Source organism: Asparagus officinalis, chromosome 8 (assembly GCF_001876935.1).
Source record: "Asparagus officinalis chromosome 8, Aspof.V1, whole genome shotgun sequence".
Taxonomy (NCBI): domain Eukaryota; kingdom Viridiplantae; phylum Streptophyta; class Magnoliopsida; order Asparagales; family Asparagaceae; genus Asparagus; species Asparagus officinalis.
Genome location: NC_033801.1, coordinates 5,782,323 through 5,806,632, shown reverse-complemented (window position 1 = coordinate 5,806,632; position 24,310 = coordinate 5,782,323). Strand labels below are relative to the sequence as shown.

The 24,310-nt window shown below is 42.2% G+C and overlaps 1 protein-coding gene and 1 pseudogene across 2 annotated transcripts; one reads left to right on the top strand and one right to left on the bottom strand.

Annotated features, from left to right (window-relative positions):
- LOC109822521 (LRR receptor-like serine/threonine-protein kinase EFR) lies at positions 6,815–10,008 on the bottom strand. 2 transcript variants are annotated; one of them, XM_020388738.1, is made up of 3 exons: positions 9,354–10,008; positions 7,368–9,260; positions 6,815–7,287 (listed from the first exon to the last, which is right to left on the bottom strand). In XM_020388738.1, the coding sequence occupies exons 1-3, from the start codon at positions 9,979–9,981 to the stop codon at positions 6,914–6,916; spliced, it is 2,895 nt and encodes a 964-aa protein (XP_020244327.1). In that variant the 5' UTR covers positions 9,982–10,008; the 3' UTR covers positions 6,815–6,913. The 2 variants fall into 2 exon arrangements, with proteins under 2 accessions (XP_020244327.1, XP_020244326.1); XM_020388737.1 differs by having other exon boundaries at positions 7,368–10,008.
- Positions 14,817–23,950, top strand: LOC109820757 (annotated as a pseudogene).

Here is a 24,310-nt window from a genome sequence, read left to right as displayed (position 1 = left end):
AGGGATTCAGATCGCTGTAAGTTGACTTTTTGTCACAACACGTTGACCGTAGTTGACCTAGGGTTACACGTTGACCAGCGTTAACCTAGGGTTTCGGATCGCTGTAAGTTAACTTTTTGTCATAACGCGTTGACCGTCGTTGACCTAGGGTTACGCGTTGACCGGCGTTAACCTAGGGTTTCGGATCGCTATAAGTTGACTTTTTGTCATAACGCGTTGACCGGCGTTGACCTAGGGTTACGCGTTGACCGGCGTTAACCTAGGGTTACGGATTGTTCGGTATTGACTTTGGGTTTCAGACTGCCCGATGTTGACACAGTTTATACTCATACGTTTTCTAGAGTATACACAGTTTAAGCTCTTAAGGTATTGAAGCATGGCGGTCCCAACAGTTAGGGCTGCAGGACCAACTATTAAAGCTGATTCATCTGCATGTGTGGATCTTATCTTAATCGAGTCACAAGACCAACTAACGGAGCTGATGCATCAATGACTCGTATTTATAGAATTTTTGGTAAATCCTCAGCCATCAACGGGTTTGATGAGCCTTTACCGACTACGGTTTGAGTCGGGCTAGCATGCGGATTGTTTAAGTCCGTTCCGCATGTGACGTTAAGCTAAAAGAGTTAACCCTTTTAGTGCTATGATGTTGAATACGTAGACTTCGTCTTTCTCTCGTGAAAAGACTAAACAGCGATGTGTATCAGATGTTGACTTAGGATTTTTGGCAAATCCTCAGCCCTTAACGGATTTGACGTGCTCTTACCGACTACCGTTTGAATCGGGCTTACATGCGGATTGTTTAAAGTCCGTTCCGCATGTGACATTGTGCTAAAGGAATGAACTCCCTTAGACTTGATGCTACGACTTCGAATACGTAGACTTCGCCATTGTTATGGGAATAGGCTACCCGGCAACGTGTGTTAGACGCTGACGTATCCCTACTTAGGCTTCAGGATAAAAGTCCCCAGACTGGAATTCTGATGTCTTCTTCAATCGGAGAAAGACTAAACCGGCAACGCGTGTTAGGTGTTGACTTATCCCTACTTAGGATTCAGGATAAAATTTCCCGTGCGTGTGAAGCATGGATTTTGGTGTTATGAATAACAACCTGCCACAATATCAAATATGTGGGCTTTTGTCCCTTTTTTACGGTTAAGGACTAACCGACAACGCGTGTTAGGCAGTGACTTATCCCTTCTTAGGCTTCGGGATAAAATTCCCCAGACTGGAATTCTGGTGTCTTCTTCAATCGGTGAAAGACTAAACCGGTAACGCGTGTTAGGCGTTGACTTATCCCTACTTAGGATTCAGGATAAAATTCCCCGTGCGTGTAAAGCACGGATTTTGGTGTTATGAATAACAACCTGTCATAATATCGAATATGTGGGCTTTTGTCCCTTTTTTACGGTTAAGGACTAACCGGCAATACGTGTTAGGCGGTGACTTATCCCTTCTTAGGCTTCGGGATAAAATTCCCCAGACTAGAATTCTGGTGTCTTCTTCAATCGGTGAAAGACTAAACCGACAACACGTGTCAGGTGTTGACTTATCCCTGCTCAGGATTCGGGATAAAATTCCCCGTACCTGTGAGGCACGGATTTTGGGAGTTAAAAAAGGTGATGTCTTCTCTTGGGGCAAAGACGAACCCGAAATAGGAGAGGAAGAATTTTATATTCTATCTCCCAACACTGAAGAGGAAGAATTTTATATTCTATCTCCAGTTGAAAAGGAGACTCGAGGTGGGATCTCCACCCCCAGAATCCGGAAAAGTGAAACTAAGAGTGGGATCTCCACTCCGGGAATCGAAAAGATTCAGATAACCCTAACTATCAGAAGGTTTGATTACCGAACTAAAGATGAATTTCTCGTTTATCAAGAGTGAATTATGGTTTTGGTCCTAACTGTAAGAAGGTTTGACCAAGTGGGATGTTTAAGACGATCCTAATTATAGGAAGGTTTGATCGCTCGATTTGTGGATCTCTCATTCATTGGAGGAATCGAGAGGAGATTTTGGTTGTGGTCCTAACTGTAAGAAGGTTTGACCAGGTAAACAGTGGGAGTGGGAGTACAAATCATAGTAGGAGTGTTGACTTGTACAAATCACTCAGTAGGGGTTCTTAGTGTCAAGTGATAAGGACTTAACACGAAGGGGTTTGACAATTTGTCAAAGATTGACAGATCAAAATTCCAAGCATTATGTCCGGAATTTAATAATAGGAATGTTGAGTGCACAAACAGATAAAAGTTTGAGTGGATTCAACCGAAAGGAATTTTGGTGGTCCCACCATCAATTAGTCTGATCGGTGGGGGATTTTGTGGTGGAAGACTGTGAGTCGTCAAACACCAATGAGAGTTTTGTGATGGATGATTGATCCAACGAAGTGATCGAATCTTGTCTCAGCAAAAGAGTGTTCGGAAATCACGGTGGGTTTAGTGTTTATCACTTTATTTGTAATGATCGGGTTATCCCTAAGAAAATTACATGTAAAAATTCTTCCGGGAACTTCCCGTTACATGAATCATCCACCCCCAGCTTCCTTCGCGAAACTGGGTCTAACATCATAGTGAGTTACATGACCAGGTTATCCTTAAGAATATTACATATAAAAATTCTCTAGAAACTTCCCGTCAAGTGTGAGAAACAGTTTAGACTCATATACCTATTGGAGTATCAGGGAGCAGTTTAACCTCATATACCGGTTAGAGGATTGAGAAGCAGTTTATACTCGTATACTCTTCGGAGTGTTAGAAGAAGCAGTTTATACTCTTATACTTGTCGGAGTCTTGCCGTTCTCATTTGGCTTATCTCAGCGTTATGACGCCGGCTTCAACCAAGGTCTGAATGCTATTCTTTAAAGTAAAACAAGTCTTGGTGGGATGAAGGACCCTCCTGTGGTACGCGCAGTACTTCGGATCCGTAGTATTGTCAGCTTCCTCCTGATTCGTGATGGGTGGCAGCTTAATCTTGTTGTTTTCAAGAAGGGTCTCGAAGATGGCTGGAACATCTTTGTCCTTGAATGAGTACTCTTTTTGGAGCCTCGAATCCGAAGTCTTCTGCTGTCTTCGGGGCTACTGTTGCGACGTCTGATTAACATCAACAACTGTTGTAGGTGCCTTCCCTTCATCATGGGAAATGAGACTCGGATTCAGAGGGTTAGCCATCGGTTGGCTTCTTTCGACCTTCCTCCTTCAGAGAAAGCGTTCGGCCTGCTCTCCGCGTACCTTCAACTCTTTCCAAGTATTGAGCGGCTCTACTCCCATAACGTCCAAGATGTTAATGGACAAGTTGTTATGACAGGTTTGCAAGACGAATTCCTCCGTGACGGGATCCTTGTAGTTCATTGCCTGATTGCGGAAGCGTTTGATGAAGGTATCCACCGACTCTCCGTCTTTTTGTTTCTCATCGAAGAGTGTTTTGATCGCCACTTCGGCGTCATCATCGAAGAAATGAGCGAGGAACATGCTCTCCAGGTCCTCCCAGCTGTTGATGCTTCCGGGCTTGAGACGGCGGTACCAATCGAAGGCGGGCCCGCGAAGGGTGCCAACAAATGACCGGACCATCAAAGGCTCGCTGCCAGAGATCACTCCCAAGTGGGACTTGAAATAGATCAGATGCTGAGTGGGCGAGCCCTTCCCGTCGAACGGCGTGAAGTTGATCAGGTTGAACTTTGCCGGATACGGAATCGAATCCCACTCTTTTGGATAAGGATACGGAACGCCGGTCTTCTTTACCTCTCGAGCAGCCATCAGAGCGTTAATTTTGCTCTCGAGGTCCTTCATCTTTTCATCCTTATCTATATCCTATTTTGGACAATTTTCGAGAGGAATAATGCGGCCACCCCCAGTGTTATCATTATTGGTAGGTCCATCCCCGGCATCGTTATTTTTAGTGGGGCGACCCCCAGCGGTTTGTTCATCCACATCTGAATCGCTACCTGCTTGGTTAGCAGTGCTGTGACGGCTGGATTCACATAGCTGATTCGACAAAGCTTGGATTTGTTGGTCGTGCATTTGTCTCATCTCCTGAATAGCCATTTTCATTTCTATTTTGAATGTTTCTTTCTGCTTGGCTAGAGCATCCTCAATGATTTTGGCTATTTGCTTGGTGTTGATCATGAACACTTCCCGAGCTTGTCCTATGCTAGACGTTGTAATGTCAGAGGCGATTGCGGAATAAGAATCTGAGAGTTCGTCATCGGAATGGATTCCTTCACGGACTCCCTGGTAATCATCATGTCCAACGGCTTCTAGCTGAAGCTGAGATATTCGTTGGGTTATTCCCGAACTGACTTCTCTTCCTGGAGAAAAATTAGGGTTGGAGCTATTTGAACTAATCGGAGACTTTCCCTTTTCGACCATGTTGGTAGTAACTGTTGGGAGTTCGTCATCTTGAACGACCGATCGTTTCTTACGGAGACGCTTTGGATTGAACTTAGCCTTTTCGTTGGAGATCCTCTCAAATACCGAGACCCTCTGCGGAGCGGTCTTGGGGCAGCTACACGCTGATAATACTACCCTGATAATTTTGTTACACGGACAGTGAAAGTCCGCTTCCCGGGTACTTCTCTTTCGAGATTTATTCGTACCCCAGCCTGATAGTACAACTCATCGACGTTGCAGTCAGAGCAACCTATCGGCTGTTTACATGAATTCTCAGGTATAACACGTTCGTGTGTCTGACGCGCTTTCCTCTGAGTAAACATTGCCTTGTTGGCGTCTGCAGGAGTCACACGTTTGGAAACACACTTTTGTGAGGGTGAAACCTTAACGGGCTCCTGGTTTTCTACATGCACCCCCAAGCGGGCCATTGTAGAAATTAATTTGTTAGGAGGTTGTGTACGACGGGTTCCTTTAATGGTCCCTAGCGTTCCTTAACAGGCACTTTGCCTCGATCTTCGGGTAGAGAACCGAGGCGATCCTTCAGAGGAATCCTGAACTTGGGGAAATCCACGCTGCGGTGTGGCTTTACCGGAGGTTCGGGATCTAAAGTTGACAAAAGCTTAATGACAGTTCCGTTTGTTTTTTGCCTTAGGCGCTGATTTAGCTTTTGGCATCCAAACTTGTTTAGATCTTGGCGATCTCTTAACTGCCTCTTCCTTTTGCATTTTCTGTGCTTTCGCACAAGGGTCCGGGCATGCGCAAGCAAGGCGCGGCGCTTCTGGATTCGCTCCTCGAGAGTAGAGCGGGTCCGTTTGACACGAACCCATTCATTAATTGGAGGTCGAGAAGAGGATTCCGATGCTGGTCGTGGCGACAGATTAGCCACTTGGCGCTTTCTGAACTCCAGATCTGCTTGGTAATGGAGTCCATCCACCTGATCCAAAGCCTTGGCGAATTGGCGCGCGAGGCGTTGGTGTTTCCTTTGACGTGCTCTCTTTGATAGAGTCGGCGCGCCTTCAACAGTCGGCTCCTTGATCACGAAGGAGTTCAGATCTGCAGATCTGGTCTAATTGGATGCCGGCGGATCGTTGCAAGGTGCAACTGTGGCAGCGACGATGCGGAGATCGACTTCTTGGGTCTTCATATCTGGATACCGGCGGATCTTCTGGGATCTATTACATGTTTATCGATTACAGATTCAAAGTAAAATTAGTCTTTTTATAAGACTTTCTTACACAATGAAAAAAAATAAAAAAATACAACTCTCTTCAAACAAACGCAGAGATCCTTTATCGGTCTTTTGCTTGTATGGGATATTGGCCTGTGATGGGGATGTTGATATCCGTGGACCACCGTCGATCAGATCTGATTGCTGAAAAATTGGGCAGAGCTTCGTTGATTCGCGAAGGAATCAAGAAACAGTAGCGCTTATCTCGGTAACAGTGAGATAATTGCTCTTCTTAAGATCATCACAATGAGGTAATCTTAAGGGACGAACACGAGAACTGCAGATCTGACGAGCTCTTCTTCTTTATGCCGACGAACTCGATCAGATCTCTACTCCTCCTCCTCTCTGAAATTCGTGCACTTTTGATCTTTAATCCGGCAGGGCTTCGCCAATGCTCGAGAATTCCAGATCCCTAAAAATGAAGGCCCTGGGCTGTATTTATAGGCTCCAGAAAGTCCAGGCGGTTAAAACTGCATAACAGCGAAAAGAATAACTTTTTAGGGCTGCGGACACCCTTGGGTGTCTCAGCGAGAATGGAGACACCCTTGCTCGGGTGGAGACACCCTTGCTCGGGTGGAGACACCCTTGGGTGTCTCAGCGAGAATGGAGACACCATTGCTCGGGTGGAGACACTCTTGCTCGGGTGGAGACATCCTTGGGTGTTTCAGCGAGAATGGAGACACCTTTGGGTGTCTCGGCTCGGGCCGAGATACTTCGGGGTGTCTTAGCTTAGGCTGAGACAGTCCGTTTTGCGCGCTTGTCCATTTCCTCCGTAACTTCTTCATCCGAACTCGGATTTGAGTAATTTAAAGTGCGTTGGAAAGCCGGCGAGGAGACCTATAAGCTCTGATGATGAGATCATTGTGGATTAAGCTGGGATAGGAGCGTCGTTTCGTCTTTTGTAAGCGACGCGGGACTCCCGATCAGTTCGTGTCTTCGTTATTCTGAAATTCCGTTACTTCACGTAGTTCGTCGATTCACTTCAAGCATTCATCGACATCAATTAAGATTCTGTGTCTTGGATAGTGACGTTCCTCATCTCCTCTTAGCTTTGAGCTGCTCACGGAGACCTATAGGCAATTTTCGATGCCTACATGTGTGTGTGCGCGCGCGCGTGAGACTCGTTTCTTTTATAGAAGAGGCTAAAGGAAAACTATATGTTATCAACAAAATCTAGTAAATAAAAGTTACTAAAATGCTTCTCATAGTTGCTTCTGAATTCATAATACACATTACTCTTGATATAACTGACAAGAAACCCGTATGCATATAAGTAAATTCATAATACAGTATTGTCATGTTTCAAGCAACAAAAGGGTCAGACATATACTTCATCTTGATCTTTTGCAATTTTGGGACAACGTCTTTCATAGCAAGCCTTTCATTAGGCAAGTCACTTGAACAGATAATCCCCAACTCCATAATGGAAGATAGACAGGCCTGTGTTGATATTAAGTAGTTCTTTGGCCTTTCATTTCCATTTTCATCTTTCAGGAGATTGCAGTCCATAGTATCCAACAGGCCGGTAGGATTTGCGTCATTTACCCATCGTCGCAAGCTTGATTCCCCAGTAAACATAGGATCAGTAGGCTTCTTTCTCGTAAAGATTTCTAGCAACAATATTCCAAAGCTATAGACATCTCCCTTTGTAGAGACCCTTCCTGTTGATGCAAACTCTACACCACAAACACAAAGAATAATACAAATCATTTGCGATTGGATTAAATTTGAAATGAAAGCTTGTCAATTTAATTACCTGGAGCAATATAGCCGATTGTTCCTGCCGTGCTTGCTGAGGTTCCGCTCAGGCTGACACCACTCAGTAGTTTTGCAATGCCAAAGTCACTCACGTGCCCACTCATTTCTTCATCCAGAAGGATGTTGCTCGGTTTTAGATCACAATGCAGTATAACCTCAGGATGGTGGTGATGAAGATAGTCTAGAGCTGACGCTACATCGATTGCTATATTAATCCTTTGGAGTAGGCTCAAGCAGTAATTATGGGAGTATAGCCATCTTTCTAGACTTCCATTGGGCATGAATTGGATGACGAGTGCCTTGAAATCCAAGTTGGAACAAGCGCTGATGATTCTAACAAGATTTCTGTGTCGAACCATCCTCAAAGCCCGACATTCAGCATCAAAACTCCTTGAAGCTCCTTCGATTTCCAAATTCAAGACCTTGATGGCAACAAGGAGGCCGTCATCTAAAAGCCCTCTGTACACAGAACCAAAGGCACCCCTTCCGAGTAAGTTTATCTCGCTGAAGTTGTCAGTGGCACGAACAAGCTCGTAGTAGGGGATCAATCTATGCTTAGTAGGAGAGAGCATGCTAGTAGGGGCTAGACTCTTGGCTCTCCTTCTACGTAATCCTAATAAGATGCAAAAACAGAGAACAAGGATTCCGACAGAAGCAATAACAGGGAGGATATATCTCAAGAAATGCCTCCGTGAATTAGAAACTCTAGAATCAATTACATTGCAAGATGGAAAGCCAAATCTGGGTGCTCCACATAATGCCGCATTTCCTTCCAAAGACACGATGCTGGCATTCATAAAGGCACCAACATTTGGAACCTTTCCTTCTAACATGTTGAAAGATAAGTTCAGGACGCTGAGATGTCGGATTTTGACTAAGGACTCGGGTATAACACCTGAGAGCTTATTGCAAGAAAGTTTCAAGACATCAAGATTAATGAGATTACCAAACGATTCAGGAATGTGCCCGTCCAATGAGTTATTTGATAGATCTAAATAATTGATCTCAAGATACTTCGGAGGACTTGGAAGGTTACCCGACAGCTGATTTACTGATATATCGAATGCATATAAACCCTGCATGCTCCACAAAGCTATTGGCAACGATCCAGTGAGAAGGTTTTGTGACAGATTTAAGATCTGTAGACGAGTCAGACTCCCAATAATTTCAGGAATTTCTGAGGATAACCTGTTACCACCAAGTGTTAAGCTCTCTAGTCCAGTGATGTTGCCCAGCGAGTCAGGTATCGATCCAGAAAGACTATTGCCGCCGAGGTAGAGTGTGTCCAAGTTGCTCAATCGGCCGAGCTCATGTGGGATGGAACCGTGTATTCTGTTACTATACAAACTTAGGTACTGCAAACCTTGTAGGGTCGTGATTTCAGACGGTATTGTTCCAACTAGCTCATTATTGCTCAGTGATAATCGCGTTAATCCAGTCAGGTTACCCAGCTCCGCAGGAATTTTCCCCTTAATATGATTATCCTGAATAACAAGCAACGTTAGGGTACTTGAAAGATTACCAACGGCATATGGAAGAATGCCATCCAGCTCATTTCCAAGAACAGTCACAAAGTCTAAAACTCTGCAGTTCGAAAGCGATGCAAGGAAGTCAACTCCTCCTGTCAGTTTGTTTCTTCCTAGATTCAAGTACGAAAGGTTAGCCATGTTCCAAAACTGCAAACGCACTGGTCCGGTGAGACTATTATCGGACAGTTCAAGGTGTGTGAGTGATGACAAATTGGAAAGGGAAATCGGTATGGGACCAGTAATACCACCACAGAAAGTAATCTGCAAAGCATCAAGGTTCGTGAGACGACCCAACTCCTCGGGAATATTCCCATGGATGCTGTTTCCGCCAAGGCCTAATCCGGACAGGTTAGTCAGGTTACCTAAGGAGGATGGTATGGTACCCGTTAGATTGTTAACTCCAAGATACAGTATAGTAAGCTGCTTCATATTTCCAATCTCGGACGGGATGTTACCGGTTAGCTGGTTGTAACTCAAGCTCAGGATTTGAAGAGTACGACTACTGCAAAGGCTGGTCGGGATGCTGCCAGTGAGTTGGTTGGCAGACATAGCCATAACAGGAGGGAACAACGGATGGAAGTTGCTATCATTAGAGGGCAGGGTCCCTGAAATACTGTTGGACCCGAGTTGCAATTCAATAAGCGGCGACATGTTGAAAAGGGCGGGAGGTATTGAACCTGAAAGCTGATTATGATCAAGTATGAGCACTTCCAGTCGAGGCAGCCGAGCCAGAGATTCAGGGATGGTCCCAACTAAGCCATCATTGGAAAGCGAGATCAGAGACAGAAATGAGAGGTTGCCGAGGTGAGGAGGGATGGTGCCGTAGAGCGGCATGTTGCTAATGTTGAGAGCAGTGACTCTTTGCCTTCGACGGCTGCAAGAGACGCCCATCCAGGTGCAAAAGGAGGCATCGGTGGTCCAGTTGGCGGACAGAACGCTGCCTGGATCGCGTTCGACGACCTGGGCTTTGATGGCCAAGAGGGCCGAGAGGTCGGTAATGTTGTTATGCTTCACCGCGGATGATGAGGTAAACAATAGTAGCATCAGATGCGTTACAAAGAGGACGGGCTGGTAGGTCTCCATTGATGCCAGTGAAGGAAGATTAGCTGATAAAAGAAATTGACACTTCACGATCGAGGGAAAATGCTCAACATAAATAGGCCAGCTGATCTGCTCACAATAATTATCAACTGAAAGAGTGGATCAACTTACAAATTATATAACGCACTACCCACATTTACTTGTGGACTTTACCTAACGCACTACCCACGCTTACTTGTGGACCTTCATTTGGAGATATGGTCTTCAATTCTACACCCACAGTATAGTAACATTGACTTGGACTCTTGAAAGTCCTATCCAATGCCATGCGTTTGCAAATTTAGTCATCAGAAATTAAGCCAACAGTCCTACATCAGAATATTTCCCATGATTGAAAACCATGTCCCTTGATATGAAGATCTTGTTGCGCGCAGCGGAAATTTCGGCAGCACCTCCGGTGCGCTAGGTGCACAACAAGAGATTAGATCACAATGAAATTCTCGTTTCTCAAAGGAAACAAGAACCAAAAGCCAGATATCTCATCAAAGTGAGATATCAGCTCTTCCTCTCGTCAGCTCTAGGACTGCGCGTCGAGGGAACCTACAAGCTATTACAAATCACGGCAAGAACACAACTTTTACGTGGTTCGGCAAACTGCTTACGTCCACGGGGCAAGGAGGGGGAGATCTACTATTAGAGTGAGAGATACAACTAGGGTTTACAAACAACACTCAATCTAAACCCTCAAACAAACTCTCAAATCCCTCACAATATCTCTCTACAAAAAGCACAAAAAGACTGCACACAATCACTTCTGCCGAAAAATTCAAATCCCTCACAATATCTCTCTACAAAAAGCACAAAAAGACTGCACACAATCACTTCTGCCGAAAAATTAATCCCTGCACGAAGCCGCAGTCTTTTTCTTGCGCTCAAACCAACCAGCAACAGTTCCGTGCACCTCTGCCTTCAGCCTAGCTTCGTAGCCGCAAAAATCCGCAGCCACCAACTTCACGAAAAGCTCCTCGCGCACACAAATCAGCCACCAACGAAAAAAATTCCTGCACCCCTCACTTCGCACCACGTTTTGCACGAAACCCTAGGTAGCTATTTATAGCTACGAATTAGTTTTCGGGTCATGGGCTCGAACTCTTCACGCGTCAGCTGGTCCCCACCGCAATCTCTTCACGAGATTTTCTTCTCCGCGTGGCCCCCACTTGCCTCTTCACGCGGTTTGGTGAATGCTGCTGCTCGTGGTTTGCTTCATGGTGGCCCCACATCCCACGTGATTCACAATTCTCCACCTCGGTGAAGTTTTCCCAAAACTGAGCCGACACCGACCACACCAAATGCCTCACTTGTTGCGTCCAGTACGCCATGGCAACGGACTCATGACAATTGACTCCATCCACAACACGTCGAGACCCAAACGGGAGTGCGAAAACACACCCAAAACAATAGTGTCTACTCACCAAATCAAACTGAGCCTACACCGACTACACCAAATGCCTCACTTGCTGAGACCCAAATGGGAGTGCAAACACTCACCCCAAATGTCGATGTCGCTCACCAAATCGGCTGCATCATAAAGACTGCCTACGTATCCTCTTGCCCAAGGAATCAAGCCTTCACGTAGTTCACCTAAATGGCCTCCTAAGGCCCTCAATCAAATAGAAAAGTCTGCAACTCTTCTTCAATATCACCAAACGATCTGCAACTGATAGCACTCCCAATAGCCCTAAATTGAGACAAATCAAACACCTCCATCTGAGGTGAACCAATGGTCGTATCCAGACTACATCTATCAGTTGCACTCGAATCAATCAACTCATTATCTGCATCCAAATCAACACAATTCCCAATCTGTGTCACATCAACTGGAATCCCAAATGATGCAGTATGATCTGGAGTTTTCACCCAACGTGGAGTAGCATCACTCTCCACCCGCTATGATGTCCCAAATATCTGATCATCACTCTCCAGCTGGCGAGAGTTAAACGTGACATACCTGCTCAGAACAAAGTCAGTAGCCAATACATGATAATCAAACACGCCTCTGAATCCCAAATGTGCTATCGGATCAAATCTCACATCCACGATGTGACCAAGTGCTGGGTAGCCAAACATCCGACGTAACCCAAAATCTAAAGCAGCTCCACCAGATCTTATATCTCTACATGCAGCAGTCGACAACCTATACATGAGACGGCCCAAATATGTCGTAGCCCGCACACCAATGCCAATGCTCGACATCAAACGCCGATCCTCCTTCAGAAAGGAACAGCTCCCCAAATCTGTCATCTCATCACGTCGCCTTAAAGTTTTCACACCAATGAAGTGTCTCCAATTGTTGTGAGCTCGGCACAAATGCAGAAATAGGTCCCTCTTGTACCTCCCTCTAACATCAGACTGAAGTACTTTCACCTTTCTGCCAATACACTTCATCCATTTGTTGTGGGCTTCTAGGACTTCACACCAACGGGACTTGGTTGCAACCCAACAATGCCTAGAGCAATCCCTAACTGCGAAAACCATATACCTATTATCTCCCAATAATGCTCCCTTGGAAGGTCCCCGAATGCCTGAATGAACACCCATCAGAAGACCCCTCGAATGATGGATAGAAGTGCGAAACTCCACCTCGGTCTTCTTGCTCATACCAATGGGTTCACAGGACTTCAAACTACAGGTCAAAGCACTCCTCCACCTCGGTCTTCTTGCTCATACCAATGGGTTCACAGGACTTCAAACTACAGGTCAAAGCACTCCTTAACAACTTATGCACGGCATTACCAATCAAATAACCCAGCATCAAACAACACCACAGTCTAGCCGAATCTGATGAAGTCGTCATCTCCTTATCAATCGCCGTGCTTCCGAGTAAATAATATAAATTGCTCCTTCTGACGTCCTTCATCACAATCATGGACCCCAATGTGACCTTCAAACGTGCATCCACCAAGGTCACTTTATAGCCAGATGCCACCAAAACTCCTAGTGAAATGATGTTCTTCGACAACTATGGAACGAACCTCACTTCATCTAACTCCTGAATCACTCCGTCATACATTCGAATACGAACGGTACCAATACCACCAATAGAGCATGCATGTCCATCACCCATGAGCATAACATCCTCTCTTTCCAACTTCTGAAAGTTGGAGAACCAATCCCTCCTAGAACAAACGTGGTATGAAGCACCTGAATCCAACATCCACTCTGTAGAGTTGGCAACACAAACTGACGGTAGTGCAGACAACGAATAGCCCGAAGAATCCGAATCTGAATTGTTACCACTAGTCTTGACAACATTCACCTCTGAAGCTTGTACAGCTTTCCCCTTATTCTTCTCGGCTCGATCTAACTTTGGCCATTCGGCTTTCCAATGTCCATCCTCTTTACAAAAGGCACACTGATTCCTATGAATCCCACGATGTGCACCTTTAGACTGCGACCTCCTGCTTCGGTTTGAACCACGGTCATGAACTACTAATGCACCTCCCGATGCCTTCTCGGAGGACTCATCAACACTCTTCCTTAATTTATAATTCACCAACGCTGAGGTCACCTCCTTGTAACTAACAGTAGTTCTCCTATTAATCATAGTTAGGACAAAAGTATCATAATCATCATCGGGCAACGAACACAAAAGTAGCATCGCCTTATCTTCATCCTCAACCATAATATCCATATTGGCCATGTCTGAAAGTAGCTTCGTGAAGTTGTTAACATGCTCCCTGATGGAAACTCCCCTCTTCATCTTGAACTGGTAAAACCTCTTCTTCAAGTGAAGCCAATTCTCAATGCTCTTAGTGAGATACTTTTCATTGAGTGTTTCCTACATCTTCTTCGCCGACGTCTCGTTCATCACGTCATAAATAAGATCCGACGTCAAGCATGACCGAATAACTCCACACGCCCTACTATTCATCTTCTTCCAAACCTTAGCTTTCATATCGGCATGTTTCTCTTGTAACTCAAGAGTCTCCTCCAAATTCTGAGCGTCTAAGGCGTCCATCACCTGACACCTCCATAATCTGAAGTTAATCTTGCCCCAAACTTCGGAACATCAATCTTCATGTTATTGATGCTCAAACTATGTATCGTCTTCGTAAGAGACGATCCCGATGTGCTTGTTTCACCCATGTTGTCGATCTAATATTCAAATAGGAATCCTTCCGCGAATCCTTCAAACAAGCTCCCAAGTCCAATCCGGAGCTCTGATATCACTTGTTGTGCGCAGCGGAAATTTCGGCAGCACCTCCGGTGCGCTAGGTGCACAACAAGAGATTAGATCACAATGAAATTCTCATTTCTCAAAGGAAACAAGAACCAAAAGCCAGATATCTCATCAAAGTGAGATATCAGCTCTTCCTCTCGTCAGCTCTAGGACTGTGCGTCGAGGGAACCTACAAGCTATTACAAATCACGGTAAGAACACAACTTTTATGTGGTTCGGCAAACTGCCTACGTCCACGGGGCAAGGAGGGGCAGATCTACTATTAGAGGGAGAGATACAACTAGGGTTTACAAACAACACTCAATCTAAACCCTCAAACAAACTCTCAAATCCCTCATAATATCTCTCTACAAAAAGCACAAAAAGACTGCACACAATCACTTCTGCCAAAAAATAAATCCCTGCACGAAGCCGCAGTCTTTTTCTTACGCTCAAACCAACCAGCAACAGTTTCGTGCACCTCTGCCTTCAGCCTAGCTTCGTAGCCGCAAAAATCCACAGCCACCAACTTCACGAAAAGCTCCTCGCGCACACAAATCAGCCACCAACAAAAAAAACTCCTGCACCCCTCACTTCGCACCACGTTTTGCACGAAACCCTAGGTAGCTATTTATAGCTACGAATTAGTTTTCAGGTCATGGGCTCGAACTCTTCACGCATCAGCTGGTCCCCACCGCAATCTCTTCACGAGATTTTCTTCTCCGTGTGGCCCCCACTTGCCTCTTCACGCGGTTTGGTGACTGCTGCTGCTCGTGGTTTGCTTCATGGTGGCCCCACATCCCACGTGATTCACAGATCTCATGAGGATGAATCAAATATTAACAGATTCCCTATTCAGACAAATATTAACAGATTACATCTCGTGGGGCCGGACAAAAAGCAAGTACACAACATAAGTACTCAGTGGAAGCAAAGAATACAACATAAGTAAACAATATGTCCCATAGATAATTGAATAACATAAAGGATATTACGAGTCTGATATCAGTGTCATCCTCACAGAAAATAAAATGACTAGGGCGCACATCTATACAAGTCTAGAATACCAACTAAAATAACCAGACACATCAGAGTCATTACATAGCAGCGAAAATAGTACACATATCATTCTCCCTTTAAAAGAGGGAGTATGAGAAAAACTTTTCCTACCCAAAATGCCCTTCAATCTATCATAAATTTAGCAGAATTATCCTTTTTTTACGTTACTCCAAAATCAGAAATCAAAAGCCCTAAACAATCTGTTATCGTATCTATCACCTCTGTTCATTCATCTTCTTCAAAAATCTTCAACAATAGATCGAATCGAATCGTAATCGAAGAAGGTGAGCACAGTGGACAAGATGCTGATAAAGGGTATTCGAAGCTTCGACCCTGAGATCAAGAACGTCATCACCTTCTACCGCCCCCTAACCCTAATCGTCGACCCTAATGGCGCTGGCAAAATCGTAATTTTATCTCTTCCTCTCACTTCACTCACACTTTCCTTCTATTCTCAAAACCCTAGCAGTACAATTTCATTGTTGTTGTTTCAGACCATCATTGAATGCTTGAAGCAGGCCTGCACCGGCAAGCTCCCTCCCAACTCTCGCTCCGGCCACTCCTTCATCTACGACCCCAAGGTATCTCAATTTCTCACCTTTTAGGTTTTTATAGCAACCATTTCGATTAACAAGAAGAGAATGGTGATAGGTCTTGTTGAATTCCTTTGTTAAGGTCGCCGGCGAGATTGAAACCAAAGGGCAGATTAAGCTCCGGTTCAAGACTGACGCGGGTAAAGATGTTGTATGCATTCGGTTCTTCCAGCACACGCAGAAGGCGTCGAAGATGGAGTTCAAAGCCCTCGAGAGTGTTCTCTAGACAATCAACCCTCATACTGGAGAGGTGACGCTAACACGTACGCATACTTATCAACCCATCTGTGGAAATTGTTGTTTTTGTGCCGCATTATGTGATGGTAAAATGTTTTGTGATCTGCAGAAGGTTTGCCTTAGCTATAGGTGTGCGGATATGGACAGGGAGATCCCCCAGGTGATGGAGGTATCTAAGGCTATATTAGAGAACGTTATCTTCGTGCACCAGGATGAATCGAATTGGCCTGTGCAGGATCCTTCCACGTTGAAAAAGAAGTTCGATGATATCTTTTCTGCTACTCAGTACCTTTGAATGCTTTATTGTTTGTCTCTGTTATTTTTATTTGAATAGATTGTAGATGTAAGGATTTGATCCTATGTTTGTTCATGAATGTAGAAAAAGGTGGAAAACTGATAGTGAATATGATAACCACATTGCAAAGACACATTTTTAGGTTACTACAAATTTGTGCTTGAATTTAATTAACAGTCACTGTCAAATTCATTTAAAATTAAGATTTCAAATATAACTACAGATTTTAAACTGTAGTTTTTTACATTTGATATGACAAATGTTAAAGCAGCCGAACATGGAGGTTCTTGGATAGAAATGAAGTCAGATCCTGAGATGATTATAAGAATAATAATACTGAGGAGGGCTTAATGCAATTCAACTCTTAGTCTTCTTTGAATCTGCTGGTTAATGGTGTATTAAGAATGTGGTCTATATCACATCCATAAAATAAAATTATAAAATAAAATTTTTGTTTGAGGAATCAAATGGTACATTTTCATCATATAAGATTAAATAAACTTGACTTTCTGATCATTATTACATTAAGAATGTATGCTAAGCTTTTGTTTCACGCGTCCAGCTCTCAATACGTCAGTGATCCAGTGTTGAATTTAAGGAATCATAAAGACATAAAGTAATGCCTTTGATATCCTTCACAATTATTGTTTAGGAAATTAGTCCTGTTTATTTATGTTTTGACTTAGATATATTTCTACAAGTTCATATTGACTTGTATAATTTTGTGAGTCTTTTAGTGATTTTGTTCAATGTTGAATTTTCTTCTTTGCTCTTGATTTTTTGATATTTTTTTATAAAAGAAATTCCATGCATTTGAATTTCAAGCCGACTATTTTGTTATTGTGTTCATGAATGTTGATCTCATATAATATGATCCCACTTTATCTTTGTGTGTTTTATAGTTATAAAAAAGCTCCAGAGGTTATAAAAAAAACTTCACAAGGATCATGCACACGTGTAAGGACCGTGATTTTCGATTTGGATTTGAATAAATTTTTCTGGTATTTAAATATTAAATATTATTTTTCTAAAAAAATAATTGTATTTTTCCCAATATCTCTAGAATTTTCTACGAATTAAAAATACGGTATTATGTTATTTTAATAGTTTTGCTAATTATAAATTTAATTGTTTTGGTAAAATTTTTAAATAAATAGTTAATTGCTCATTATTGTTATTGTTATTATTATTTTGACCATAAATTTTTAATATTTATTTGAATAATTTTTCTTGTATTTTTTATATATAGGGGTATTTTCCCTGCGTTTTCCCCCTTACCGGTATATCACTCTGTATCTCTCTCTCTCTTCATCTCTCTGTATCTCTCTCTCCTACCCCCACTTCCCCTAAATCACTCCTCATTTCACTCCCTAAATCCCGCACTCCCATCACCTCGTGCTTCCCCCTGAGATTCCCCTCTCTCCTCTTAATCCTCCTCTCACGTCGCTCTCTCACTCAATCACTCTCTCACTCAATCACACACACACTCTCTCTCTCTTTCTCTCTCTTCCTCCTCTAAAAAAAACCGCACAGCCAACGCCCTCCGATCTTGACCATCCCGCCCTCAACGAGCTCTCCCCAACTGCGCCGCGCCGACCGCCTCTCTGCAGCCCTGAACGAAACGCCCAGTTCCCTCAGCCATACGACGCGAACCCCCAACCCCCCACCTGCTTCGTGCCCGCCTCCCCTGCCCTGACGGCTCTGGCCGTCCCGACCCTCAACCACTCCCGAGCCGGCCGCCTTCAAAGCTGTGCCGACAGCCTCAGAATTCCGACATGCTCCAGCCAAAGCTCGCCGCCTGTGAGCTCGTCGTGCCCTGTGCGGCCGTGGCTCGCCCCTCCACGAGCTCACTCCGAGATCTGCCTCCGACCACCGCCCCAAGCCGGCGAGATCTGCCTCATCTCAGCCTTGTCCGCCCGAGCTGCCGCCAGCCTCAACCCCTCTGCTCCCACCCTCGTCCCACCGAACATCGCCCGTCGCCAGTGGCCCTGGTTCGCCCGCCGCAGCGACACGCCCCCGCCTAAGCTCGTGCTGCCTCTAGACCGCCCCCTTAGACAGGAACGCACGCACTCCGCCGAAGCCCCAATCCGATCGAACAACGCGCGCCCTTGCAGTAAAATCCGTCGTCGCCTCTCTCCTCTGCCTCAGCCCAGATCCAAGCCGTCGTCGTCATCTCCTCTACAGTAGCGACTCGTGCCGCTCAGATCCGCCGCCAACTCTTCAGATCCGTCGTACCGTGATTGTACGGCGCCGCCACTCGTCATCAGGCCCCATTGGCCTCGTAGGCAAGATCCTACTTCTCTGGACTTGTCAATTCAATTTTAGATCTGCGAATTAATTATATGCATGTTTAGGCTGTATTATGATTATGTTGTACGTTGTGATATATCTACGTGTGATTGTTTGATGAACGATATTAATTATGAGGTGTTTTTTTTTTGAGAAAGAAAAGAAAAGAATAATTTTAAAGAATATTTTTAGAATTAATTATAATGAGTAAATATTTTAAAAGAAACTATTTTGTAAAAGGACTTTTGAATAAATAGATTTATGATTTTATGATTAGAAATAATTTAAAGGAATTAATAAGCTAATTATTTTTAAAGGTTAGTTTAAAATTAAATGGTTTATTTTGAGTAATTATAATAATAGATATTTTAAAAGAATTTATTATACTATACATGCACGTTCGATTCATAGTTATCCTATACAGTCATGCTCATGTCATATTGAGTCTCGTAATTATATTTCATGTGATTACTCATTTGATTCGTATTATTGTCTGATATCACATCTATATCGTGCTTCCTTATACTTATGCTCGAATGCATTAGCCTAGAATTCCATACAGGTTTGCTTTGCAATTCGCTGCCGGGAAACGTACTATTGTTTGCAGCCTTGTATAATTAATTGCCGGCCTTGTATATTATTGATGGCCTTGTATTGTATTCGTTGACTCATTTATGGCTGTGTATCATTACGGTGGATGGCCTTCGTGCCTATGTATTTGGTTTCATTCTTGTGTCGGCTATATGCCTTGATTTCCTCCAAATTGTGGAGATGAACCGACTTTATTCTTGTAGGCGATTTCACCGTTCTCACTAAATTAGGGAGGGGAGATTAACGTCCTGATTTATTGATAATCCTGATTTGAGCCCCTCTACACCTAGGATGATTTGTTTAGACTCTTTCATTCATTCTATTGTTCAATTATTCGAAATTGAATCCGAAGTCGCTTCCCGTTTCCTGTGCCGACCTATCTACAATGGAACTAGATCTTGAGATTCTCCCCGTTGACGTCGTAGGATTCCTTGTTATGTCATTATTATACTTATGATTATTTTCTATATTTCCTTTGGTTGGATCGCTTCCTCGTTTAGCGTGTATACTTCATTTTCGACAGTTAGTAGTTATTTCTTTATTCTGCATCGATCTATCTATCGTCGGACTTGACTGAAGGATTTCTTCTTCATCATTTCTAGTTTTCTTTATTCTGCATCGATCTATCTATCGTCGGACTTGACTGAAGGATTTCTTCTTCATCATTTCTAGTGCATTATAATATTACTATTTTCTGACTGAAGGATTTCTTCTTCATCATTTCTAGTGCATTATAATATTACTATTTTCATATATACCTATATATATACTATAACAAATCATTACTACATGATATGTCATGATATTATTGCACATGAATTGTTACATTACTATTGCCTTGTTGTGATTGAGAACCATTAGCAGTCATGACCATAGTGGCCTTGTGTGACCTAGAGACATGTGTTGTGTTGACTTAGAAAATCAAGAAGAGTTGGGGTGGGAAAGTCTTTGTTCATGTGATTGGATATGGTTGTTGATATATCTTCCAGGCTCGTACCAGTGGATCGGTGTCGCCACTGGGGTTGGTTTGTTGAGTCAAAGTAGATCGGTGTCGCTACTTTGGTTCATGAATTTATTTGCTTGGATGATGTGCGAACAATCAGTTATAAGATGATATGAACGTTGACTCTGTGTGAGATTTGTACCAGTGACCTGTTATAAAATGGCTGGTTACATGACCTTATTACTTTAGATGATTTTGGATTCTTGTGAGATGTAGGCCTGTTGTATTTCTTTTATACATAGATCGGGATTAATATTTAATTATCTACAATTTGAGACATATGGTATATACATGAGGGTTTCCTTATTTGGATTATTTCACTCGATGTACTATGTCTCGAGTTGTAGATTTTTAAGTATTAATTTCATCTAGTGTATGACCTTGTTACTTGGATGATTTCTGATCGCTCTTGGTTGATTTTCTTGGATTCTCCTAATTATTATATTCTAGTGGTAGATTGCATTTAGGTTATTAGTATTCCAGTAGCATGCTTCTTTTACTATTATTACTGTTTTTGCTTGGGTCGTTCGACTGTCCCTATTTCTCCATTGTGGGATCTTACCGTGTGCCATGCACCCTGACGTACATCTGTTTTTCTCTGGTGTACGTCAGATTTAGGAGATGAACAGTCTCAGTTCGGGATAGTACAGGAGCCAGAGGATTTGCAGCAGTGAGGTCTTCCAGATGAATCAGAAGAACAATCTGAAGCTTAGACTTTTTCTTTCTGTAGTAGTTGATGAGTGCTAGATATTTTTCTACAGAATCTTACTTTAGTCTGGTGTTGGATTTAGTTGTTTTCGTAGTACCTTCCTTTTATTTCTGTTGGACTATGTATTTTATATTTTAGTTGGACCGTTTTATAATAAGGGCGTGTTTGACCCATATTTTTATGTCTGGGATGATTTACCATTGATGATATGTCTATTTCTTATTCTGGGTTATCATTATATTCTTCCTATGTATGATCGGGGACCTGTGACTTCGTATATTATATTGTTTCCAGACGCTTAGCGTATTAGGTTGAGAAGAAAAGAAAAGAAAAAAATAATAGTGTATATTTCTTCTCAATCTAATACGTCGCGGGTTTGCTCGTGTCCCGATTTCCCGGTATTTTGGGAAGCGGGGCGTGACAACACGAGATAAAGACTTACAAGTTGAAATTAGAGAATCTTCAAACTCTGAACGATGCAACTCATAAGGTTGTATTCCTTTCTGACCTGTTATTTCTTTTATATCTTTTTATTCTCTCATATCTATGACCTTAGTTTTCTTGTTCTATGTTCATTTATTATTTGAATATACGCTAAAATAGAACTAAATTTGTTTATCTAGCTCCGGGATAGTATATCCCAGGAGCAGGAGAAAATTGAATCCCTAAAAGCACGGATTAAGGAACTGGAGAGGAACATTCAAGGTGTAGAAAACAAAATCTTGTTGGCCTTCTTATTTTGATGATGATTTACAAACAATTTACATCTAATATTGTTTGTCTAGTGTTTGTGTTTTATATTGATTCTAGGCAAACAATATGTTGGAGGATGGATGGATTGCGCCATAACGACGATATCAAATGGAGGTTGGCGGAATTATGGAGTGAAGCATCATACAATTCAAGTTCAAGATCCAAGTTTAGCTTCATCCGCAACGTGTACCAAGTTGAGCTACAATGAAGATCAAGATCATTGCTTGGGTATATTTAGTATAGGTTTATATCATGTGTGTTAATTCTATAAGCTCAAACATACACACACATATATTTGTGATTTTCGTAACTATAAGTGTTTTTATGCAAAATAAGTTTTGGACTATATTTACATCATAAACAACTTTTATTATGTCCATATAAATATTCCATAAGTTTTCAAAACTTGTTTTGAGTCAAAAATAACAATCACATGTTTTTCATATATACGTCTTTTAGTGCTTTTACAGAATACAGTGTTTTTCACAAATTATAAATGCAAATTGAGAAATTCTTTTTCTAACATGTTTGTTTTCATGTTTACAAATATTTCTCAAAATTTCATCAAGTTTGGAATTGATTTGTTATGTTTAATGGAATTTACAAAATCATAATTTTCATTCGTGCATGTTCGTGCATGTTTTACAAAATAGATGAGTTTTCATAAATGAAAAATGATATTCAAGAAATTCTTTCTTTTTTGAAGTTCATTTACTATTTTAAATTGATTTTACAAAACAGCTGCGCACTGCTACAGTAATCCGGTCGACCGGAAATGTCTCTGGACGTTGGTTACTGTAGCTAACGGCTATAATTCCCAGATTTTGATATATCCATTTTTTTATCTTTTTGCTTGGTTTTCTTGGGTTTTTGGACTTGTTTCATGAGCCTATATATACCCCATGCCCTCATACTTCTAAGGGCACTCAAGAAATGTTTTAAACAAGTTTAAAGAGTTTTAAACAAGGGTTTAAGTGTGTTTTAGTGTTTGTTTGGTTTGAAGATTGTTTTTACAAGTGGAGGAGATCATCTTCTTGTTTGGGCTCCAATCTCCATCTCTCCATCTTGTCATCTATTGGAGAAGTTTTCTAAACTCTATCTAGCTTTACATTTGCTTAGTTATTTGATTATCATTCTTTAAAGCTAGTTTTTATATTGAGTTTAGATTTGATTATATTATCTCATTGTTACACACACCCACTTGAGCTTATTGTATTTGCATACATAGTATATTAGGGTTGTGAGAGATTGTAACATTGAGTTTGTGCTTAATTGAGTTCTCATCTATTGTAGAGAACAAATTTATATTTGTTACATTGTGAGTGGTGTAAGGTTTTCGGTGAGCTAGAAAACCGAGTGTGTTGGAAGTGTGTGGTGAGAGACGGGGTCGAATCCAAGAGGAGTGGCGTCGGTTGACGTGCCTAGGGAGAGGTTGTAACCGAGCACTTGAGGAGGAGGACACGGGCTAGGACCAACACTTAGTGTGTGAGGTGTGATTGTATTGTAAGGTGTAAACATTGTTCGGATGAACGTAGAAAACCCGGTTGAGATAGTGGAGATCTCCTCGAGGTGAGGAGCGGAGACGTAGGTCGTGGGGACCGAACTCCGTAATCATATTGTTTGTTTGTGATTGAATTGACGCACTTACTTTTATGTTCATATCTTATATCGCCTTTGTACATTACTTGTTGATTATATTGCCCACTATCTAGTTTAGATTGTTTACCCTTGAGTTTATATATCCTTGCTCATACATTGCATATATCTCTTTGTTAGGATATATCTTGTTGTTCATATTGCTTATCCTAGCTCATATACATTGTTGTATTTCATACTTGCTAGGATAACTTGTAATTGGCATATAATCGGATTAGATTAGCATAAGACCCTAATCACCCCCCCTCTAGGGTCTAACAAATCTTGCATACAGAAACTACTTTGAAGGAACTGCAAAAACTCCAAAACCAGATTTCAACGAGTACTACTACAAGGAGCACTTTATTTAAGCTGCAACAGACACGGTATGCTGCCCTTGCTGAGGAAAATGAAGGTCGGCTAAGAAACCTGACCTTTACATATTGAACATATACAAACATGTGATTGTTGTACAAACGTGCGGAAGTGATCGGGAGATGAAACTCCTCCTCTGGGACTTTTCCATGAATTCTAGAGTTTTTCGGCGATGGAGGCTTGCTATCTTTGATAAGTTTTGGTCTGCGAAGATTGTAAATATTCAGTTGATATGATTTTTTTTATCCAGCTTATTTTTTCTTTTTTAATATATTTTTTGGTTATTTTTCTTGAAAGCGAGAAGAATTAGAAGATATCCATGAGAAGAATTAGAAGATATCCATGGGAAAGAGATGGTCATCTGAGGTTGTTATTATCTCTGATATTTATCTCAGCTTTTATTTATCTTCATCTTTTCCTTTTCCTTAATTTTTCTGATTTTTTTTTCTTCTTTTTTTAAGAGAGGAGAATTTATTTACGGAGATTCATGCGTAAGAGATAGTACAATTGATCTTTCATGTATTTATCTTATTAGATTTATGGAAATTATTCTAACTGATTCCCTATTATCTAACTTATCTTTTTTTTATTGAAGTTTTTAAACAGAGATCTA